Source organism: Anser anser (genome assembly GCF_964211835.1).
Source record: "Anser anser genome assembly, chromosome: 17".
Lineage (NCBI taxonomy): Eukaryota > Metazoa > Chordata > Aves > Anseriformes > Anatidae > Anser > Anser anser.
Window position 1 is genome coordinate 1919632 of NC_139738.1, and position 20375 is coordinate 1940006.

General features: G+C 42.1%; 1 protein-coding gene across 11 annotated transcripts in view; it reads right to left on the minus strand.

Annotated features, from left to right (window-relative positions):
- The window catches only part of PLCH2 (phospholipase C eta 2), an 85461-nt gene that overhangs the window by 19473 nt on the left and 45613 nt on the right, over positions 1-20375 (minus strand). For all 11 annotated transcript variants that reach the window (XM_083802445.1, XM_083802442.1, XM_083802447.1 and 8 more), the window contains 11 exons: positions 13168-13314; positions 11443-11686; positions 10759-10888; positions 7300-7470; positions 5116-5209; positions 4104-4307; positions 3835-3955; positions 2847-3018; positions 2447-2554; positions 1859-2017; positions 487-579 (listed from right to left, as the gene is read on the minus strand). In XM_083802445.1, coding sequence (XP_083658571.1) covers positions 487-579; positions 1859-2017; positions 2447-2554; positions 2847-3018; positions 3835-3955; positions 4104-4307; positions 5116-5209; positions 7300-7470; positions 10759-10888; positions 11443-11686; positions 13168-13314 — 1643 coding nt within the window. The remainder of the gene's footprint in view (positions 1-486; positions 580-1858; positions 2018-2446; positions 2555-2846; positions 3019-3834; positions 3956-4103; positions 4308-5115; positions 5210-7299; positions 7471-10758; positions 10889-11442; positions 11687-13167; positions 13315-20375) is intronic.

The following is a 20375-nucleotide window of genomic DNA, read 5'->3' on the forward strand; positions in this document are numbered from 1 at the left end:
GTCCCAGGCAGCCTGCTCTAAGCAGCCCTGTTTGAGCATGGGGGGCAGACAAGATGACCTCGAGAGGTCTCTTCCAACCTCAGCCACATTGTGATTCTGCAAAACCTTTAGCATTTTGAAAGTACTATTGATTTTGAGTATCCATTTATCTGCAGTATTGCAGAATGATATGCATGCACATGAGGATGGCTCAGCCCAACATCTAAGTTTTTTTATTAAGGAAGTGCAGATCCTCACATAAAAAGTGCAAACCAGTTTTAATGTTTTTCAGATTAGATCTTGGATGCTTTATTCTTTGATGTAAATTGAAACTACCTGTTATGCACAATTACAACCAGTTATCCACCCTGTTTATTCTGTGAGTCTGAAGGCAAGCCTCTGCCAGGCAATCCAGCTATGATATTCCTCTCCACCACTGTGAGCAAATAAAGAATCTATCCAAGAATGCAATCTTTAGTGTAGACCTAATCTTCTAAAGTGGCTCACCTTGCGTTTAGAAAAGCTGCCCATCAACGTTCGACTATGCCTTTTATTGGTACTGAAATCTTCTCCAGATTCCGCATCATCCTCAAGTTTATTCTGAAGTAACCAAACAGAAAGAATAATGCAGTAGACCAAATAGGGTGCTACAGACATTGTATTTAAACATAATCGAAAATAGTTTGTGAAGCAACCCACCCTAAAGCATCAACAGAACTTCACCAGACCAGCGCAGTTTTTTTTAAACACAAGCTGAGCACAAGACCTTTTATCCCAGCAATAACTGACATCACTTTTGTCCACAGAAACATTCAGAACAGACAGAAATCCCCAAAATACCCAATACCACGCACCAGGAAAGTTTATTTTCATCCACGCAAGGTTTGAGTGCCAAGACACGTACATTCACTGACAGCAGACTGTTTTGTAGCTTAATATTTAAAAAGTCTAGTTTAACAGGACTTAATTCTGCCATGAGATGTGACCTCGATTACATGGTTTTATGTGGATACTCCATGGTAGGAAAGAAACAAAATTCTTGCAAACCCTAAAAATTTATATAATTCATTGGTGCCTCTAGTCTTTAATAGGACCTTACAGTTTCATTGTTTTCCAGTCTAATAGAACACAGATTGTTCTGGCTAACACACAGAAGTCTCAGCATTGTAGCAGATCTTACAGGAATACTGTCTGATATACCACATAAATCATGAAGCTTAAAAGTACATACAAAACTCAATAGAAACAGAAAGTTTTGGAAAGCTGAGTTTTAGCTCTCTAGTTTTAATCCCCAGTTAGTACACCTGCTTATTGGCAGGACTCCAATGTTTTTCATTTGTATGCAGCAACCTTCCTAAGCTTTTTGTGGCTTATCACAAATTCTAAACTGACAATGCCTCAAGTTCATGAAGTGTGCTCTGTGGGCTGAGTACATTTTTATAAATAACTGTTAGTATAAAAATACAAATATAAATGCATAGAACATAGAGAACTGAGGAAAAAAAGTCCAACTTTCATATTCACTTTTTTATATAATGGGAAACAAACTCTTTCTGTTGAAAAGTCATTTCTTGTGTACATTTCATGCTCTAATTGCTGAGTGAAAAAAAAAGCTTTGCATATCTGACAGTGATGCTCACCCGGCATCACCATTAATTGAATTAATTCAGCTATGAAATCTGAAGTCTATAATATATAATTTATTCAGTAAGCTAATACAATTTCATTTAGAGTCTCAAAACAGATTGATAAACCCAACCTTAGACAGCCTTTGAAAGAACAAACGTTGTTATGAAATAACAGTACTAAGTGGCTACAGAGACAAGCAAAACAACAGTCAGGCCTAAGGGGTGAGTGAAGCACAATAAGACATGTTCACCTTCTTACTATCTGATTTCTGACCAGCCTTTCCTGATGATGGCAGAGTGGTAACTGTAAAGTTGTTTGGATCTTCACAGTCACGAATTTTGGATTCTTTTATCAGTGAGTCGAGCTTTTTCTTTGCTATATTCTCCACTCTTTTTCTATTAGTAGATGCCTACAAACAAAACAGAATTATTAAACAAGGTATTGACAAAAAAAAAGTCTTAATAACCAGGACTAATGAAAACTAAATTTTTATTTGAAAGAAAAAAAGAGGGAAGAGAAAAATATAGCCAAAGGATTTGCCGTAATTGACTACTAGTAACTGCTTCGGAGCACGCTAAACAATCTCATCATTTACATAATGTGAAGCAGTTACCTGCAGCTCAATATCAGACTTCATGCAAGACATGCAAGCATGTGAAGCCCTGAAGTAGATGTTAGATCTGAAGTGCAAACAGAGTGTCTGAGGTCATGAGAGAGTAAAACTAATTAATGCAAAGATTAGACCACATCCACATTCCAGAGAACTCACGCAAGGTTTGTTCTCCCTGGGACAGGAAAACTGAACATACATTTACATTCAAACGATCACTGAACTTACATCTCCATTCATTAGTTTGCAGTCATCATCTATCTCATCAGCACTGTCTTCATCAGAAACTTCACCTTCCTCTGCATCATCACTAATGTTGGCTGGAAGTTTCTTCCCCTAGAGGATGAAATGATTACACAGGCAGGTTAACACGCAGCTCATGCTATGACATATTAAAACAAAACAAAAACTCATTACCAATGTGAAATAAAAATTAATTCCTACAGAAGTGAAAATCGTAATATTCCAAGCAAACACTAAAATTCTCTGGACTCATCCATGTTCATTGAAGGTCAAGGAGGTGAAGGCTTATCATGACCTGATTTAAATTTGTGTATAAGTGATAACCAGGCAGAGATTGTAATCATCACAAAAAAGGAGGGATGGTATAAACTGAACATGTTTTTACCTTAACCAGTATCTTCCCTTTAAGACTTGCTGGTGAAGGGAGTCTGGTAGAATCATCGTTGTGCACAGAAGACAGATCCAGTTTGTCTCCCAGAATTTCTGTAAGATACTGAGCCATCTTCTTCTGCTGAATTACACTGCAATGGTTCTCAATTGACAAGATAACAGGGTACCTGGCAGAGATATAAGCAAGTATTATCAACCACAAATGTAGCTTTTATAGCATTAAGAGGATAAGGGTTATTACTGTCAGATCTATTCCCATAAGGGGAATCAGCACCAATGAAATCCACAGGGGTTATATTTATCAGTGTGGGCAGAGAACTGATACCCCACTACTCACTCCAAACCACACATTTTTGACAGTCACAGGATAATTAAATTTCTGCTATCAGATTTGATGCATTTTTTTCTAGAACACACTTCTCACTTTCCTACACTACCCAGTCCTGACCTCCACTTCTTGTCAGAGAGATTCTAGGAAGAGAAGGATATATTTTAGAATGAGAACAAGAACTACTATACAATGTACTTTAAGTATGAATTATGAGGGATTCATTAATTAAAAACTAATTATTAATAAAGAGAGATCTATCCTGACATCTGGCCTTGATTAGCTCCTCATCAGGAAAAACAAAATTTTGAGCCAGACAATGAATTCACAGCCAACCAACTGCTATGCCTCCAGCCTTATCCTGGCTAAGTGTGACCATGGCATCACTGGAATACACATCCAGAGATACATGGCTAAATTGTCATCTATTTGCTAGAAAAATTGAGTCAAAACTTTGCACAGAATGCCCCTTCTCAGCCAGTTTTGTCTTGTTATTTCTTTCTAAAAGCCTTTTCCCCACAGAAAACTCAGAATTCTAATGCCTGTCTGTCATATGCAGGAACAGGTTAGATTTTCAATCATTTGCTTTACAAGGATGCCTGAGATTACTCCAGCTTAGAGCTTGATTGCAAAAGTTGGCAGACTGTATACATACTCATTCTTGATAAAGGCATATTTGTTGATAGTTTCAATCACATCTTTGAAGAGAATTTTGGAAGTCAAAGTGTATCCATGATGGACAATTGGTTCCCCGTCTGGCCCATCCCAGCAGTCAACTGTAGAATAGAAACAATGACACCCATCAAACAAATAGTATCTGTGGAAGACCACGGGACTTAAGTCTTCTGCAGAGGTCACAAGTCTTCCTTTACAGAAGAGAAACAAAAGTATGGAGAGTAGTGATGATTCCTTTTTGATCTTTACCTTCTACACAACGACAGCCAGACTGTAGCACCCACGCATACATGTCCACCCTAGACTGGGACATCAGCTGATCTCCCATGAGGTAGGTATTATGTGAAGAGGTAATGAAATAGTGACTCAAAGGATAACTCATGTCCTGATTCACTTGGTAGTGTTCTGGGTTGAATATGTCCCCTGATGGACTCCGCATGTAATTGGTGAAACCTGTAAATAAACAATACCATAAATAATACAATTTGTCCTTTTTGTTGCTGTAGCCTTCCTAAAACCAGCCTAAAAATGCATCCTGACATTTTACCAACACATTCACAAACATGGCAAGTAAAATAAGTAAATAAAACCACAGTATTCTAACTGTCACAAAGACCAACTGTGATTATTGCTTTCAAAAACATTCCAGGTGTTTTGTACAATTCTCCACTCTGACTTTCCTAAAAACCATGTCTGTATTTAATCCACCCTTCATCTGTATCCCTTCTTCACCTAAACCTTTAGGTTTACAATTCAAAGGATTATGGTGGGACATTAGGTGGAATAGTGAATAAAAGCCCCCTGACATCTGTGGTCGTATCCTGGCATCGCTCCTCAGTGAAATGAGTTGAAAGATGTACGCTATTGCGCTGCCTAGAGACAGTTTCCAGTGGCCGAACACAGTTTGAAGGAAGGGATCAGACTGCTCCTCTTATTAAAGTCTAAGGGATTTCCAAAAATACCTGCAGGAATCATAAAACTCAATTCTATTGTATTTTCCAAACGCACAAATAAAGACACACACAGCTTCAGCCGACCTGTAATGACTGCTGCTTCACCAGATACATCCCTCTAAAATCTTCCAATTTCAACTCAGCGAACGATATTAAAAAAAAAAACACAAAACAACAAAAAACAAACTACTACTCTGTACAACATAATAAAATTCTATGACTTCCTATTATCCAAACAAATGTGATATTCTCATAATAATTTAAACACTGTTGACCCTCTCCTTCAACAGCTACACCAGCCAGCTTACCATCAATCCCCAGAGCTCCCTCCTTCTTGTTCTCTGGGCATGGTTCAAACTTGCTGATGATTTCCAAGCAGTGTTCTTTAGTCACATTTGTCATCTGTAGAAGTAGCAAAAATGAGTGTTAACTAGTAATCACAGCTTCTCCTAGCTCTTTTCTCTGTATACGGTTTATCAACTGGCCAGATTATCCATAGTGGCACTAAAGATTTCCAGTTAGGAGGGGAGATTCTCACTCCTGCCAGTCAGTGTCAGGTCAGATAAGAACTAAACTGCTTTGTGAAAAGTTTTTGTCCTATTGGCAGCTGCCTGATCACATCCAATAAGGACAGAGGTCTACTTTCTAGGTCAAATCTGATTAGCATTGTTAGCCACACGGAGCACCCAAACTGAACACGCTGTCACAAACCAATGGGATTTCTTCTTTTGTAGAATTAATGATTGATTTGCCTTATCAAAATTTTCATTACCAAAATAGTTTTACTTTAAAAGAAAAAAAGAAAACAGCTCATATCTTTATGCAGTGAGCAGAAAAATCAGTTTTAACTAGCAGGGTGAAAGGAAATCAGGACATACTGCTCTCAGAAAGCTGGAGGAAATCTGCTAAGTTCAAGGTCTCTTTGCATGCTCAGTTGAAAAAAAGAAAAGGGTACAATGGGAAATGTATGTTTGTAAGTGTTAGCATTTACAAAAAAAGGCCATTTATGATAAGCTGTATTTTTATAAGTACTTTAAAGTTGAATTATAAAAACATTGGAAGATAAACAGTATTATTTAATATTCCTGCTATTTACTGTTGATTCGTCATCAAATTATTATCCCTGCTATTACTTAGTGTTCCTGTCCTGAGCGATGAAGCAGATCCATTCCATCGGATGCTTTACACGACACATGAAAATACAGCCCTGGACACCAGAGCCAAGTGGCCACGTTGATGGTTTTGGCAACATGAAATTTTTGCTTGGGGGGGGGAATTAAACCACAACGTGTTTGCTACAAGATCAATGCCTTTTCTGGGAGTAATTTAAAACCTAACAAACAAAAGTGAAAGATGAGGAAAGAACAAAACACAATAAAACCCAACGAACCCTTTATCTGTCCATACATTATAGGCTTGCTGGGTTCAGAAGAAAAAGCTCTGAAGCAAGCTCTGTTTATCTGGTACAGCTTCAAACATACAGAATGAACACTTGTTTTCCCTGCATGTACTGTATAAGAAAGGGCAGAACTAGACAAGGGAGAGAAACCCTAGAGGCGTGTGCTATCCATGTCAGTGATTAGCTGAGCTGATTTGTGTCCTCTGGCTAGCTCTCATTTTCCTCTCGCCATGCGGAGGATCGACTGACCAATGAAACAGAAACACACTCCTCTATCTAAAATGATAACTGCCAGGGAGATGTGGCTTTATCAGTCATTTATTTCTCAGAATACAGATACCACACGCTTTGCCACTTTCTGGCCCCCCAAGTTACCATGTTTGAGAAAAAAAAAACCAAACTTGTTCTGACCAAGGGCTATTTGGGATAGGAGTAAGTGTGTCAGACTTCCAGGCAGCTTGGTTTACGAAGATTCCCACTCCTATCAAGATCAGTGCAATGAGGAGAGTCTTTAAGACTCACTCCAGCCATGCAATGTTAAAGCACTAAGAGATAACCTAATATGCAGTACTACATATCCTCAAAACACTTCCCCAGACATGAATAATCCTCTCAGCAGCTCCAGGGAACATAATCTCCTACTTTGCAAACTGAGAAAGGGTGACAACGTAGTTCAGTGTCTCATCATGGACTGTGCCCTAAGACAAAAGCAGAGCCAGAAGCAACATCTTTGCACTAGGACGTTTAACATTGGAGAAAGATATTGATATGACTGTCCTAAAAGAATAAAAGAGAAATAAAGAAACTGCAGACGTTGTAGTTCTGGGCACAATCAAAGAGCCTACAAGAAGAACGAAGTAGTGAGGGCACGAAGATTCAAGAAACAGTCTTCCCAGCCTACAAGGTGAAAACCAAGAGGCATCTAACTGGCTATTTTTAACATTCACACTCTCCAGACTGAAGCTGCTAAAATAAAAGTAGCTGCTCACTGTTCGCATACATGACTGAAGTTCCCAGCCTTTTAGAAAGGCAAGGCACGCCCAGCAGACAGGCAGGCATGCGGACTGCAGTGCTTTTCCTGGGCCAGGCCTACCTTCTGCTCATTCTCCAGAAAGCGCCTCAGATCGTCCGCATCCAAGTAGTCCTTGTGGTTGCTGTAGGTGAGCATTAGCAAGTACAAATCACGTCGTGTTGACATCATCTTGTAGAAGGTGCAGAACTCATCAAAGCCCAGCATGCCTTGGTTGTCATCTGTGTCGGCCTCCTGCATCACACGGCAACACGGCAGTGAGATCCCCGACTGCCCAGCTGCAGCCCGAGCAAACTTTAAATAAACAAACCCCTGCACGAGGGTAAGCAACACTGAAATTAAATGCAGGTTGTTGCTGCCTGGCATGGCTACTCACTGCAGGGTCTGATAGGACGGACTGATTTACAGACTGATGTTTGTCATACAAACGCTTTCCCCTTTGAACTTTTTAAATGTATGCAGTAGTGCATGAGCCAAGAAACCACTTTTAAGGTCTTTCTTGTTCCACAGGGCACCCAGAAGGGTTTCTTCTGTCTGTGGCAATGAAATAAGACAGGGTAGGGTACCCTGGAACACAGAAGGGAGCATGCATATGGCTGGCAGATTTACCCATTCATATTTTCTTAGGATCATCAGAACGCATTCATTCTAAAATGAATTTTATTTCCAGGATTTGGGAGGATCTCTGTTAAATCCATGGCTGTAAACTAACAATCTGCAAAATTTCCTAAAAGCATGAAAAAATGAATGGGAAATTCTGCCAGGGGACAAGTATGAAAACGAAAGATGCAACTTTCCCAAACAGGATATCCAATACTCGCATATTTTCTGAAAACGCTTCGCCAGCATTCCCGTGTGCTCTCAGTAAATGAGCTGTCAGCATTTTGCTTTCCTCAGCCTCACCGGAGACAAGTTAAAACACATTTCAGGCCAGAAAATTAAAAGTAGATTAAGGCACCTTCTTACTGACCAAATCTTCATATTTTTCACTGAATTTCCTTCATGTACTGCCGTGCAAGGGCAGGCAGATCAGCTGAGGAAAAGGCTGATGCTAAGCTCTCACAACCATGGACAGCAACGCTGAGCAGCCCTCACAGCGCAGTTCTGCCCTGGTTTGCTAACAGCATTTCACAGTTATTTGCCCAAACACAAAGTATTACTGCAGCCCTGCAATTTATTCTAATGGACCCAGAGAGATTTTTAAAACCTTATGCAGCCTCCTCGTTCCCAAAGCACGCCCCACACCTGCCCCCCTCTTTCACCTCAACGGACCTCACTATTTTGTCCCCTCTCCAGCCTCCCAGTTCAGCAGTTTCAGAGCCTCTATCAGCTACAAGGCTGAAACTGCCATTGCTACGGAGGATGTGGCTGGAAGAATGAGGAATCGTGGAGCTCCTTTAGAAAAGAGCCCCACGTGAAAATATGAAAGCGCTCGTGAGCAAGAATTAGCTAATAAAATCCACTTTTCCCATTGTAATTATGGCAAGACTTTTTAACCACTTACTTTTATTTTTAACTAGAAAATTAATATTCAAGGTAACTTTTTTAAGGGCCTACGTATAATATACCCTTTTTAATCTTAAAATACTTGGAGTAGCTATTTCATTAACAGGAAGATTTGATTTTTCAGTTCAAAGCTGCTTAATATTCTGATTCTAAGCCATCAAATAGCAATTATGCCTTCAGCTGAGACCAGTTGAGTTCAATTATGCACTGCACGGAGACAAAGCAAATCCATTCTTCCTTGCTAATATGTTTTCCGAAGCACTTGATATGAATAATAGTTATCATTGATTACAAGCAGTAAAGCCAGAACACAGCATACAATGAGTGAATTTTTTTATGCAGAAAAGTTTTACCTGCTTTCTTCTATTTGATTAATAGAAAAATTAGTCAAAAGTTAGCAAGCCTAATGGCTCCTACTGGAAAGAGAGTCACTATAATCTACTGATTTTAATGAGTTTTTAATTTACTTTCTTCACTGAGCTACATCCATAAGTGTAGAATTTGCTGGTATGAAAGAAAAAAAGGAATAAAAAGTAACAGGCAAAAAAACGTTGTTTTTCTCAGGCATTACATGCACAATTCTCAATGGCTTTTGAGCCTGGAACGTGTCCCAGATCTAATTATTTAAATTCACATGATCACTAAATTAGCATGACTTCGTAGTAAACATGAAGCAGTGCTCCAACAGTTGCCTTTCCATCTGTGAGACTTCAGGCACCTAAACGTACATTATGTTTCTTAAGATACGTACACACTGTCCGTACATTGCATCAGAAAAACTGAAATAGCTGCAATGTCATCACGTCCCATACTCTTCCACAGGGTACAGCCCGCACCCTGGAGGTAACAAAGTTGGGTGTGGAAACAACCAGGAGATAACACATCAGCAAGTACTCCTGCAGAGATTACAACCATTCATCCCAATAGCAAGTAAAAATGAAGGTGTAAACTTTACAGAAACCTTTAATCAGTCTTAGATCAATTGCAAACTGCAGAGGACCTGTACAACCACAATAAGTGTTTAAAATAAATGACAGCTCAGTCTTCAGGCACCTGCAGAGAACAGAATTACCTTTGCTGTGCCACAGATCTTTGTGTGACTTTGGGCAATTCACTTACTTCTGCTTCAACTTTGTGAATTGGGATTATAACATCTCTCTACCGTTCAAATAATTAAGCCAAAATTATGTATTCAGCTACGTACAATGCCTTAGATAGACTTAGACTGTGACTTCAAAAAACCAACAAAACAACAACAAACCCAGATCCCATCGACAGATATGTGTTTGCTTCCTTTCAGTTCTACTGAAATTCTAGTATTTAGTTCTCTCTAAAGCAATCTCTCACAGCACATCCAATACATTTTTTTTAATAGAGAGCTGCTGGAAAACTGTGCTAAGATGTTCCCGACTCAGACACAGAAGCCATCGTAGTTCACTGAGAACTATTGATTCAACTTCTGCTTGGGTCCTTCACACACCAGACTTTTTGATTTTGAAAGCACACAGAACTTCACAGTTCAGTTGCACAACAAACTGGGTCAAGGCCAGCAGAAAACCTAATGTCAAACAAATAGGTTTTAGCAGTGTAAAAAGCATGACAGGCATGGAAGACTGCATACAGGGTGTTTCATTAGTACCGGTTACTGGAGGATACCGGATACTTCACTAGAGAGAATGTAATCAGAGGAGGATACGTGACTGAATTTCAGATCAACAGATACAGCAAAAAGCAACGTTTGCACTGTCTTTGTGTTATATAACACTACAAAGTACCTGGTATAATGCCTTTTTCTATGAATAACAATTTATTTATGACGTGTTTCTGGAACTTTGTTCAATTTACCAAATGCACAATATAGCATCTCTCAGTAGCGTGGAAACGAACCAGCTGCTGAGGTATTTACAATCTCTCCTATTAAGGCTTCATGTTAAATCTCCAGCAGCTTAAGCACTGTTCTCTTAGGAAAAAAAAAAAAAAAAAAAAAAAAAAAACCACAACCTTTTCATTTCTTACCTTAAACATTTGCTTGACTTTTTGTCGGGGTAGGTTCACATTCAGTTTGTGCATCAGCTGGAGCACTTCGTTAATACTCAGACTGCCATCCCCATTTTTATCTGCTTCATCAAATGTCTGCTTCAACCACATTGGACTGGAGTTAAGGACCATAACGGAATATCAAGGCATGTTACAGAACATTATGTATATAGGAATTTCTTCATGTAAATGAGGCTAGGGATAAAAGAAAGTTCAAGGTAACACACAAAATAATTCCACTTGTGTTATATCTGTAGCAGTTTCTAGATTTGCTGCGCTCATTATTCAACACATGCTATTCACCCACACTAAGAACGTTGCACAGAACATTCAATTCTGAGCAAATTGAAGCATTGCATCATATTTTGTCTTGTACAACCAAATAAAAGGGACAACTTTACACAGGGAGCAACAGATGAAGGAATATACCTGTACATTTTCCAGTCCATTCTTGCCCAGTCACCTTTTTCAGTCCACTCTCTTTCCCAGACCAACCCTCTTCAAGGACTTCTGTCTCTGGAAACAGGGAGTGCAACAGAAACCACTTTGAAGCTTTGAGCCTAGAGCTTGTTTTTAGTAAAACAAATACTTAAGGGAATCCCTATGCTGCTGATTGTTCCCCGCCACTGGGAGATACTCTTTCAAGCAGTATAGAAAGGATATTGGTCTCTGGTCCTTTGGCGTTTTGCGAGGCTGTCTTCATCACTGATTCCTGCCATCAGATACTTTAGCCCTGTGATCCAGGTGCGTGCTTCCTCTCCGCTGGAAGACACCAGGTCAAGAGATTCCATATGATCTCCATAGTAGATGCTGAAGCAGCAGTTCGGATCAAAACTGCCATCAGCATAGCGTTGAAAGATCTCTGATTGCTTCCCCTCGCAAACCTCCTGAATAGAGTCGATGGAAACTAGAATGACAAAAATGTGTAGCTCGTTAGTGACTGTCGGAGAATATCCATGAAGGCTGGCTTGCAGTGTGACTGTCCTAGAAAGAAATCCCTTTTTGTTTGTCTTGATGCAAGTTATCTCTCTTAATCACACTGGTGCCTAGCCATGAACATAACAAATGAGCCTACCTTCCAATTCAAACAAAGAGAAAAATCATCTATAACAAAATTAGCTTAGGTAAGATTCAGATTTTACTTGAGCCTGAGAAAACTGAGACATGAAACAACCTGCAATTAATACAACAGGATAATATTTCTAGCTTCCATTTTCTTGTAGATTTCCTTCAGAATGGGCCACAGTCAAAGTCCACCACGCTGTGAATACCATCCCTGCTCTAATTCATGCTAAGGGCAGAGAGGATCAGGCATGCCCAGTCCAGGCAGGGTGCTTTTATCTGACAGGCACTTTACTTCCTCCCTAGGTACAAGAACAAAACAGATGAGAATTCGGTTCCATGCATCCCTCTAAGATCAAAATTTCTACCTCTTCGAGAGGTCAAACAGAGCATAAAAAAAGACTGCAGTTGGTCAGAACAGTGATTCATCTTATCAGTAAATTCCAGTTCTTCTACTTTTTGGTTTAATGTAGAGATGTGCAGATGATAAACATTCACAGACTGGGTATGTTATAATTGCATGAACAATTTATTTCTCTTGTAATGTTCCTGTTCCCAAGCTGAGAGAAGAGAAATTCTAATCATAATAATAATTAAAAAAAAAAGGGGACAAATTTTGTTTTGCTTTGTTCCATTGTTCTCTGGAGATTATAAGGAACAGACATCTGTTTGCTATGGTATGGCTACTGTGCAGCTGGACACAATATTATACACAGACAAATGGCTAGAGTTTAAAAGGAAAAACTTACTAATAGAACAAAGATTGCATTATTGAACGTCTCTATGCTGAAAGCAGGTAACTAGCAGTTGCAAGGAAGAGAGCGGTAACAGGCCCTCTCCCCAAACCAATTTTCAGCTGATGTTACACCCAGACATGCCATCTCCCCTGTACTGCTTCTTTGCCCGTGCAGTTTCACGCATCTTAAACAGCTTCATAACTGCAGTCTGAGAGCATTTCTTACTGGGATCATAATGAACCAACACCTCCTCATACACAACTTCCAGTACTGTCTCTCATCACCTCTTCCCAAAGCACAACAAAACCCTAGCTGCACTGCACTGGAAATAAAAATAATGGACAACTTAATGTAAAGAAATAAGTGTGAACAAGCCATAAACAAATGCAGCTTTCTCATGCTTTTGCACTAGGTCATACTTCTGGAATAGGGAAAGTAAATCATCAACTGTTAATCATCATAAAATACATTCTTTAAATCCAAGCACGTTTCACTGGATCACCTGCACCGAACCTTTCATGCTGGCTTGTTTAAAAGAGGGCAAGATCTTAGGAGGGATCAGAAGAAAGGCTCTGTGGCTGACACTCACTTTTGGCTTTCTCATTCTTTCGAGACGGTCTCCAGCGAATACATGACTTGTGCTCATCCAGGTAATAGAAACGGACCAGTCCCTTGGAACTGCCACGGAGCTTGATCATTTGGGTGCCAGCTTGCATGGAACTCATACATCTTTCCACTGAAAAGAAAATAAAGTGATATCAGTCAGTCAGATCTTGTTCCCCTTAAAATCACCTTTACAGGAAGAAAACATAGCAAGAAGCTGCTCAATTACCAATTCAGTTCAACGGGTAAGCTTTCCTGTACTGTCTGCTAGAAGAGGTTATGTGATGTGATCACGAAATCAAGCAGACTCTTGGCATCCATGAACTAACCTGTAAACGTAAAAGTTTCCATTCTCATATTAATAAGTATGAAGTCCTAGGTCAGAATTGGCACAAGGTACATACCCTTCCATTCCCATTCCAAGTGCTTAATTTGAGCTGCTGCAATATGTAGAAGCCTTGCTGGACACACAATTTGCACTCCTCAATTTGCGTCTGGACAAAATACAGACACAAGAAAGTGGAACCTAGCGTACTGAGCTCCCTTTCTTGTGTTCCTTCTGAGTGACACTGGACTGATACAGCAGAGATTCAGAGTGGTTTTTCACAGTTTACAGTAACATTTATAGTTACTATTAAAATTTTCAAAGTAATGAGAAACAACAGAACTATACAGATCATAAATCCCTACAATTTATCCTGATACATGGAAAAAAAGCCCCATTTCACATGTATTGTTAGAAAGATGTTCTAACCTCTGTTACTTATTTATGGTTCAGTAGCATTATTGTCCTTTTGGAGTTTTGGGGAGTTGGTGTACGTGTGGGGAGGTGTGGGAGTACTTTAGCATGTGAAAATGAAGAGAAGTTAGAGGGATTGAGTCACTTGAGTATTTTTAAACACGGATCAGCTTTGTCAAAAGATTCACGACCAAGGTCCAGTACACACACACACACACAGAAAAATCAAAACCCAACCAAACAACAGAAACCCCCCAACCAACCCAAAACACCCCAGACAACAGGACACTGTCACGCAGCAGTGGCATAGTCAAGAGTCAGCCAAAGGTGTTTCCTGTCTATACACAGACTTTTGCATTCCTAAAGCCTTGTGAGCAGGTCTTTTCTCTCCTTTAAATCAACTGTCTTAGTGTTAGTGCCAGAACTTTCACTCCTCTGCTTGCTCTCACTGACTCAAGACTCACTAAATTTCAGGACTCTCTAATATTCTTTTAATTGGCCAAAAAATTAAAATAAAAGTATCATAATAATCTCACAATATCTTTGAAAGAACAGGTATCTGGATAATTCTGCCAGCAATGGTTGGGACCGTGTTTTTGCTGCACACCAGAGAGAATGCAAGACTGAACACGTCACAAAAATGCACAGCCCCTACCAAAGGAGACGTTAATGAGGGAAGAGATCCTGTAAATCCTGCTGGAATTGAAGTCTTAATTTGAGGTCAGCCTGTCAGCCCTCCATCGCTCCTGAGCTGGAGTCCCTCAGCCGTCTGGATCGAGGAAACGCAGAAACGGAGCGCTGCGGCATCTCTGAGCCTCTGCAGAAGTTCCCGTTAGTTTCTAAGCTGTCTATGCCTGCAACTGTCTTGCTGAGAAAATATCTGGTGGTGACAAGTGGGACAGAAAGTGCTTCCAACCCAACAGGTGTTCCTGACTGAGGCCACTGCAGATGGCCTCACTGGGCACGAGTGTCACAGGAAGACTTTTATTAAAATCCATCTACTGGAACAGGAGATATAGTATTTCTCTAACCATTCCCAGCTAGCTGTACTGCTTTTATTAACTTTGGAGAAGAAATTCTGCTAGGAAGCAAAAAGTGACCTTTCTCAGACAGTTGTGAAGCTTAAGGACATTGCAACTACATGCCAGTATATATAAAAATAACCTTACAAGACTTCAGTGGCCTACTATGGAAGAAGACAACAGGAATACTTCCAAATGCTTACTTCAAAGATGGAAAACAAGACAAATATTGCACGAAAAAACAGAGTGAAGAGTTGTACAAATTCTCCAACTATGACCAGAGGGCAAACCTGTCTTCCTGGGTACAGAGAGAGAGGGAGAGGATGGAAAATTTCAGAAGTCCACACAAGCCAAAGGGTACAACACTGCAGCTACATTTCCAGAGAAATAAAAATAAAACAATAACGGAAACATAACTGAGAGGTTCTCGAAGACCAAGAAGCGCCCTGGCAATGAATCAAATGCTATAAAATAACACGGGACCGGGGTTGTGTCTCAAGTTCTTATTTTCCTCTCCACCAGTGCTAGACCAAGTTGTCACTAAACAAGACTTAAGCATAAAAGCCTTCCAGATGATAGTGTCTTGAGCAATTAAGCAGCAGGCGCTCAGCCTGCATCTTACCAAGATGGCCGATTTTCCATCGAGGAGAAGCGACGATGCTGCCGCCAACCCAGAAAAACTCTTCAGCCAGGCGGGCAACCGAAAACTTATTTTGAAGCAAGGGACTTTTTGGAGCATCCATTTCTAAGACAAAAGGCAGCTTCAGAAGTGAACACAAGCACTGCAGGCCTTAGCAGAGATCAAGGTCCTGTAGTTGCAATTTTTTCAGTGTAATGGTATAGGAATAGTGTCAGGAAAAAACATTTCAGGATAATCGTTGATTTCCAAACTCCAGTGGTATTGTTCAGGCTGTTACAGAGCAGTTTCACAATAAATTCAGGCCTCCTAGTTCAGGTACAGACTATTAAAAAACCAGCAAAATACTTTCATTCGGGGTGACATACCCATGTGTCCAGCTTGGAGGATGGGGTCGGTTTCAGTTCAGCATTTTAAAGACGACCCAGGCTGGACGCAGGCCCCTGAGGCAAGCTGGCATGCAGACGAACCCACTTCTGGACAGAAAGGCCTCCCGACGACGTTCTTTTCCTGTGCTACATTACCAGCTGCTGAGCAGCCACCAGGCCACCGAACCTGCTCACAGTTGTTGCCTTCTCCATGCTGATTCCTCCTGGCAGCGGCGGCTCCACAGCGGGCCGGACCCCTCTCCGACATCTGACGACTGACGGCTTTGCAAGTCCCACTCTTGCTGGTGGCTTTACTTGTTCTTCAGAAACAAACAGCAATATCCATCGCAGTAAATAAGTGCAAAGTTAACAGCACAGTCCATTCCCTCCCTGCCCTCCCAAGTCACCCTTGCCTTGCGCTGTGAATCTGTCGAGGTGCTTAAGCTCTTCGGTCTCTCTCTTTCCAGTTCTGAAACAAAAGAATGATCACATCCTCTTCTCATCCAGCTCTTCAAAATATCACTGTACAAATCTTCATCTTTTCTCAGAAGGTTCTCCTCAATATTTTAATGGGCATGCCTGATAAAAGAAGGAATACTTCTCTCCAGGCAGGAAAAACTAGATACGCTGGGAACACAGCAACATGTTTGCTTGAAATCCTAAATCCACCGTATGCACTAATCCTAAAGCCGTGTTCTGCCCTATCCAGTCAAGGGATTTAGGTGACACATGTTGCAGCTGTAGAAAAATAAGAAGGTTAAAAAAAAAAAAATCTTTTTTTTTTTTTTTTGCCTTAGTTAGCGGCATCTTCCCATCTCACAATCCGTGTAGAAATGTCTCTGCAAACTGAGACAACGCCATAGAGGATGCTCTCCTAGGACACAAGGCAGGCAGCTACCCTGTACAGAACAACTGCTGCTCACAGAAACCAGGAACACAGTACTTGAAAACTGGCAGAGAGAAAAGCAGGTAAGTATTAATTTTTAAAAAGCACTAAGTCACTATCTCATTCCCTTTGAAATGCATCCAATACACTCCAGATACAGAAATCTGTCATTTATGTTATCACAACCTCTTAATCTGCATTAAGTACAATATACAATTGCTCTTGCCATCTGTGATCTGTACAAGGAGCCCAACATGCTTCTAGCTCGACGAGCTGAGCACAAATTGCCCGTTTAAAACATACTCATTAAGTGCTTCCCACTCCTCCTTTCGCAGTGTGAGAAAGCTGTATCGCAGTTAATTGTGGAGATGCCTGACTCCCAAGTACAAGATGTTTATTTCACCACCTGTGTCCGACGGTCGCATGTTAGGCTGGCCGCAGAGCTCAGCCAGAGATTTACCCTGAAGAAAAAACAAAGCGGGTCTGGGCTAAGGGTCAAAGGCAGCAACATGCCTGTGTACACCCCTGTTGCTTTCAGCTTTGTTCCAACGCTGGGGAAATAGCCTTCCATACCCCTAATGTCTCTCTCAAGAGGAGTTCGGTGAGACAACTGCAAGCCCATCACCCTCCTGCCATCGGAGGAGAAGCGCCTTCTGCGCAGCGCTGAGCCGCGTGTAAACGGGGGGCTGCAAACTGCTACGCCACAGGCACGAGCCCCTGCAGATCCCAACCCTCTGGTGCAGGAAGCCAGGTCTAGCACGGGCCAGAACGAGACCTGACAAAGGTCAGCCTAATTACCTGCTCCACCACACACTTCTCTGCCTTTCTTCAATCAGCAAGTATCTGTGTGCAGCCTCCCTGCTGCAGACAGGAGAACTTTGCTGGTAAAAAGGGAGGATGGCACTGTTGTACCTCACAGGGGGGCAGATACGACTCAACTCCAAGGTCTCAGTTACAAGGAGACAGAATTAAGGCAACTTTCTGCAATAAACCAGAAGTACTGTGCTTGTTTAGCTCCTTTTGTTTCCTCCTGCAACCTGATCAGAAAGCTTGCTTGCAGCCTTCCAGGTTATACATGCAACAAAACGTCAGCAGCTGGCACTCAAGTTAAAGGCAGATTTGCAATCTGAGGCCTACCAAGAGAAGGTTAATGTAAATCCTTTCAGCTGACACGATCAGTCCATCCTTCAGGCCTGTTAAGATGATCACAAACAGAGAAAAATGAAATGTTCTAACAAGCCCTTCTATGTACTGATTGTGGCTGGACAGTGGTAACCGCGGGGGAAAGGAACAGGAAATAACAAAGGGTTAAACGTGACTTAATCCCTCTCCCAGCTCCTAAGATACTGCGCCGAGTACTTAGGATATAAGCCTATTGAAACGGGTTTCTATTCTTGCCTCACTTGACATCCCCAGAAAAGTCTTGCTCACCTGACAAAATGTGCAGATGAAAGACGTTTCCCCGTGGCACTTTAAAAACTTATTATTCTCCAAACGTACCAAAGGGTTTTCATGGCACACAAAGATTTGAAGACCAACAGTGTTCGAGCCTGCAGGCTGCCCCGTGGCTTAGCTAAAAGGGGAATTCAGAAGACCTGGAGAACAATGCTGGAATGACAAAGGCCTCGTCAAAGAACTTATTCACGTTAACAGTGGCAGGAGAGCCAGGCTCCATCACACAGACACAGCATCTTGCCAAAGCTATGGTTTGGGAGAGGGAAGCGAGTAAAATGAACGTCCTCACCAAGCCATCGGTTTATGATTAATGCAACCCACCAGGACGGGTGGATGCCTTTCCAACACGCATGGTCTACTGCTGAGGAAAGGGAAACATATTAAAAAGTGCTTAATACATAGGGAAACAGGTGTAGTCCTTAGAGTAGAAAAGACTAAAAATTGCAGTAAAGGAAATGTCAATACCTAGTCCAGCCTCTGATCTCTCTAGTGCCTCCTACACACCAGGATTCAAGCACAAGGCACTGAAAGAGAAGCAACACGAGAGGTAAATTCAGATCTGAGTGCAGCAAGAAGCTGGTGCACGTCAGGTCTCAGCGTGCACAGCCAACTGCTCTCCTTCGGCCAGCTACTGAGGCTCGCATAAAAGATACCTCAGGTGTACGTAATGAATTGGTTTTTAACGTTCAGTATATTGACTGCCGGAACATTGAACATTGCAGCCTGGTGCTGTAACTGACCGGCAAATCCGCACGGATTAGGCTTGTCACTTCACAGCTCTACACTCCGCCTGGCCTCGCACGGGCATGCTTCACACTACAGACCCACTTCGCCAGATTACCGACCTGACCTCATCACAAGGGCTGACTCTAAAATACTTAGAGACACACTGGCAGCAATTAGTGACACAGATACGGACTCTAATACAGGCATTGCTATTTCCCATCCAGGGAAATCTTCCTCCTAACGGCCGCAGAGTAACAAGAAAACGATTGCAATCCCACAGCAGAAGTACTAAAATTAAAGGAGGAAAGAAAAGCTCCCGATGCCATCTGGTGCGGTGCCATTTATCCGGGTGCTCTTTCCCCACTTCCTTCTCTCCTCACCGTTGTACTTCCTGCAAACACCGGGCAAAAGGCCTGGAAAACCTGCAGCAATCACAGAACCGCTGCACCTTGGGTACCTCTGCCTGAGGTCTTCATCTTCATCTTGGTATGCCTGCTCCTGGCACCGAAGCGCTACGTGCTGGGATGCTTCAGAAGGCCGACAACAAAAGCAAACATCTGGTCGAGAGGCACATCACTCAGCATAGCCTAGACCAACACCTGAGCTGGGGTATGGCTCCGAGCCCAACACACCCCAACAGGGGGCACAGACATCGTCGCTGGGTGAAGACCACCCGCCTCCCAGCACGAGGGATGCAGCGAGTACACTCTGCCGGCGCACACACCACATCTGTCAACATTTCTATTTTCATCAGTTGACTAAACCCCGCATCGGCCGCATTAAGAATTCCCCAAACAATCCCTGTGGGCTGGTGCCGCTGACTTCCAAGGCAGGAAAAACCGGGATGGGTGCGGGGTCAGAACCACGCTCCCCGTGGCTGCTCAGAGCGGCGGCCGCCCCATGCCACTACCCCGAGCGAGGCGAGCGGCCGGCTCCTCGCCTCTCCGGGGAGCGCTCCACTGACCTTTGGCGTGGGCACGGGGCCGCGGCAGCCGGCCCAGGCCATCTGGGCAGCCCGCTAAGCGCAGTAATCCACCGCCGGGATTAAAGCTGCGCAGCAGCAGGTGGAAGCACGGTTGTTTACTGCCTTCTGCTTCCCACCCTGCGTGCTTCAAAGCGCAGCGTTTCGGCACGGGCTCTGAACGGAGCCGAGCTATCAGGTGTTACCTAAATACCTCTCTGTTCAGGTGTGCGAGGCCACGGATCCCGAGGGGCCAGCCCCGACACAGCTGCCTTGGCTCAGCAACCACGGACACATCCAGAGCCTTCCAATGCTCCTTAGAAATCTGCATTATTAAAATGAACTGATCCCCAAATCTCTTATTTTATTTGTGTGAGTAAGTATTTGTCAACAACACCCA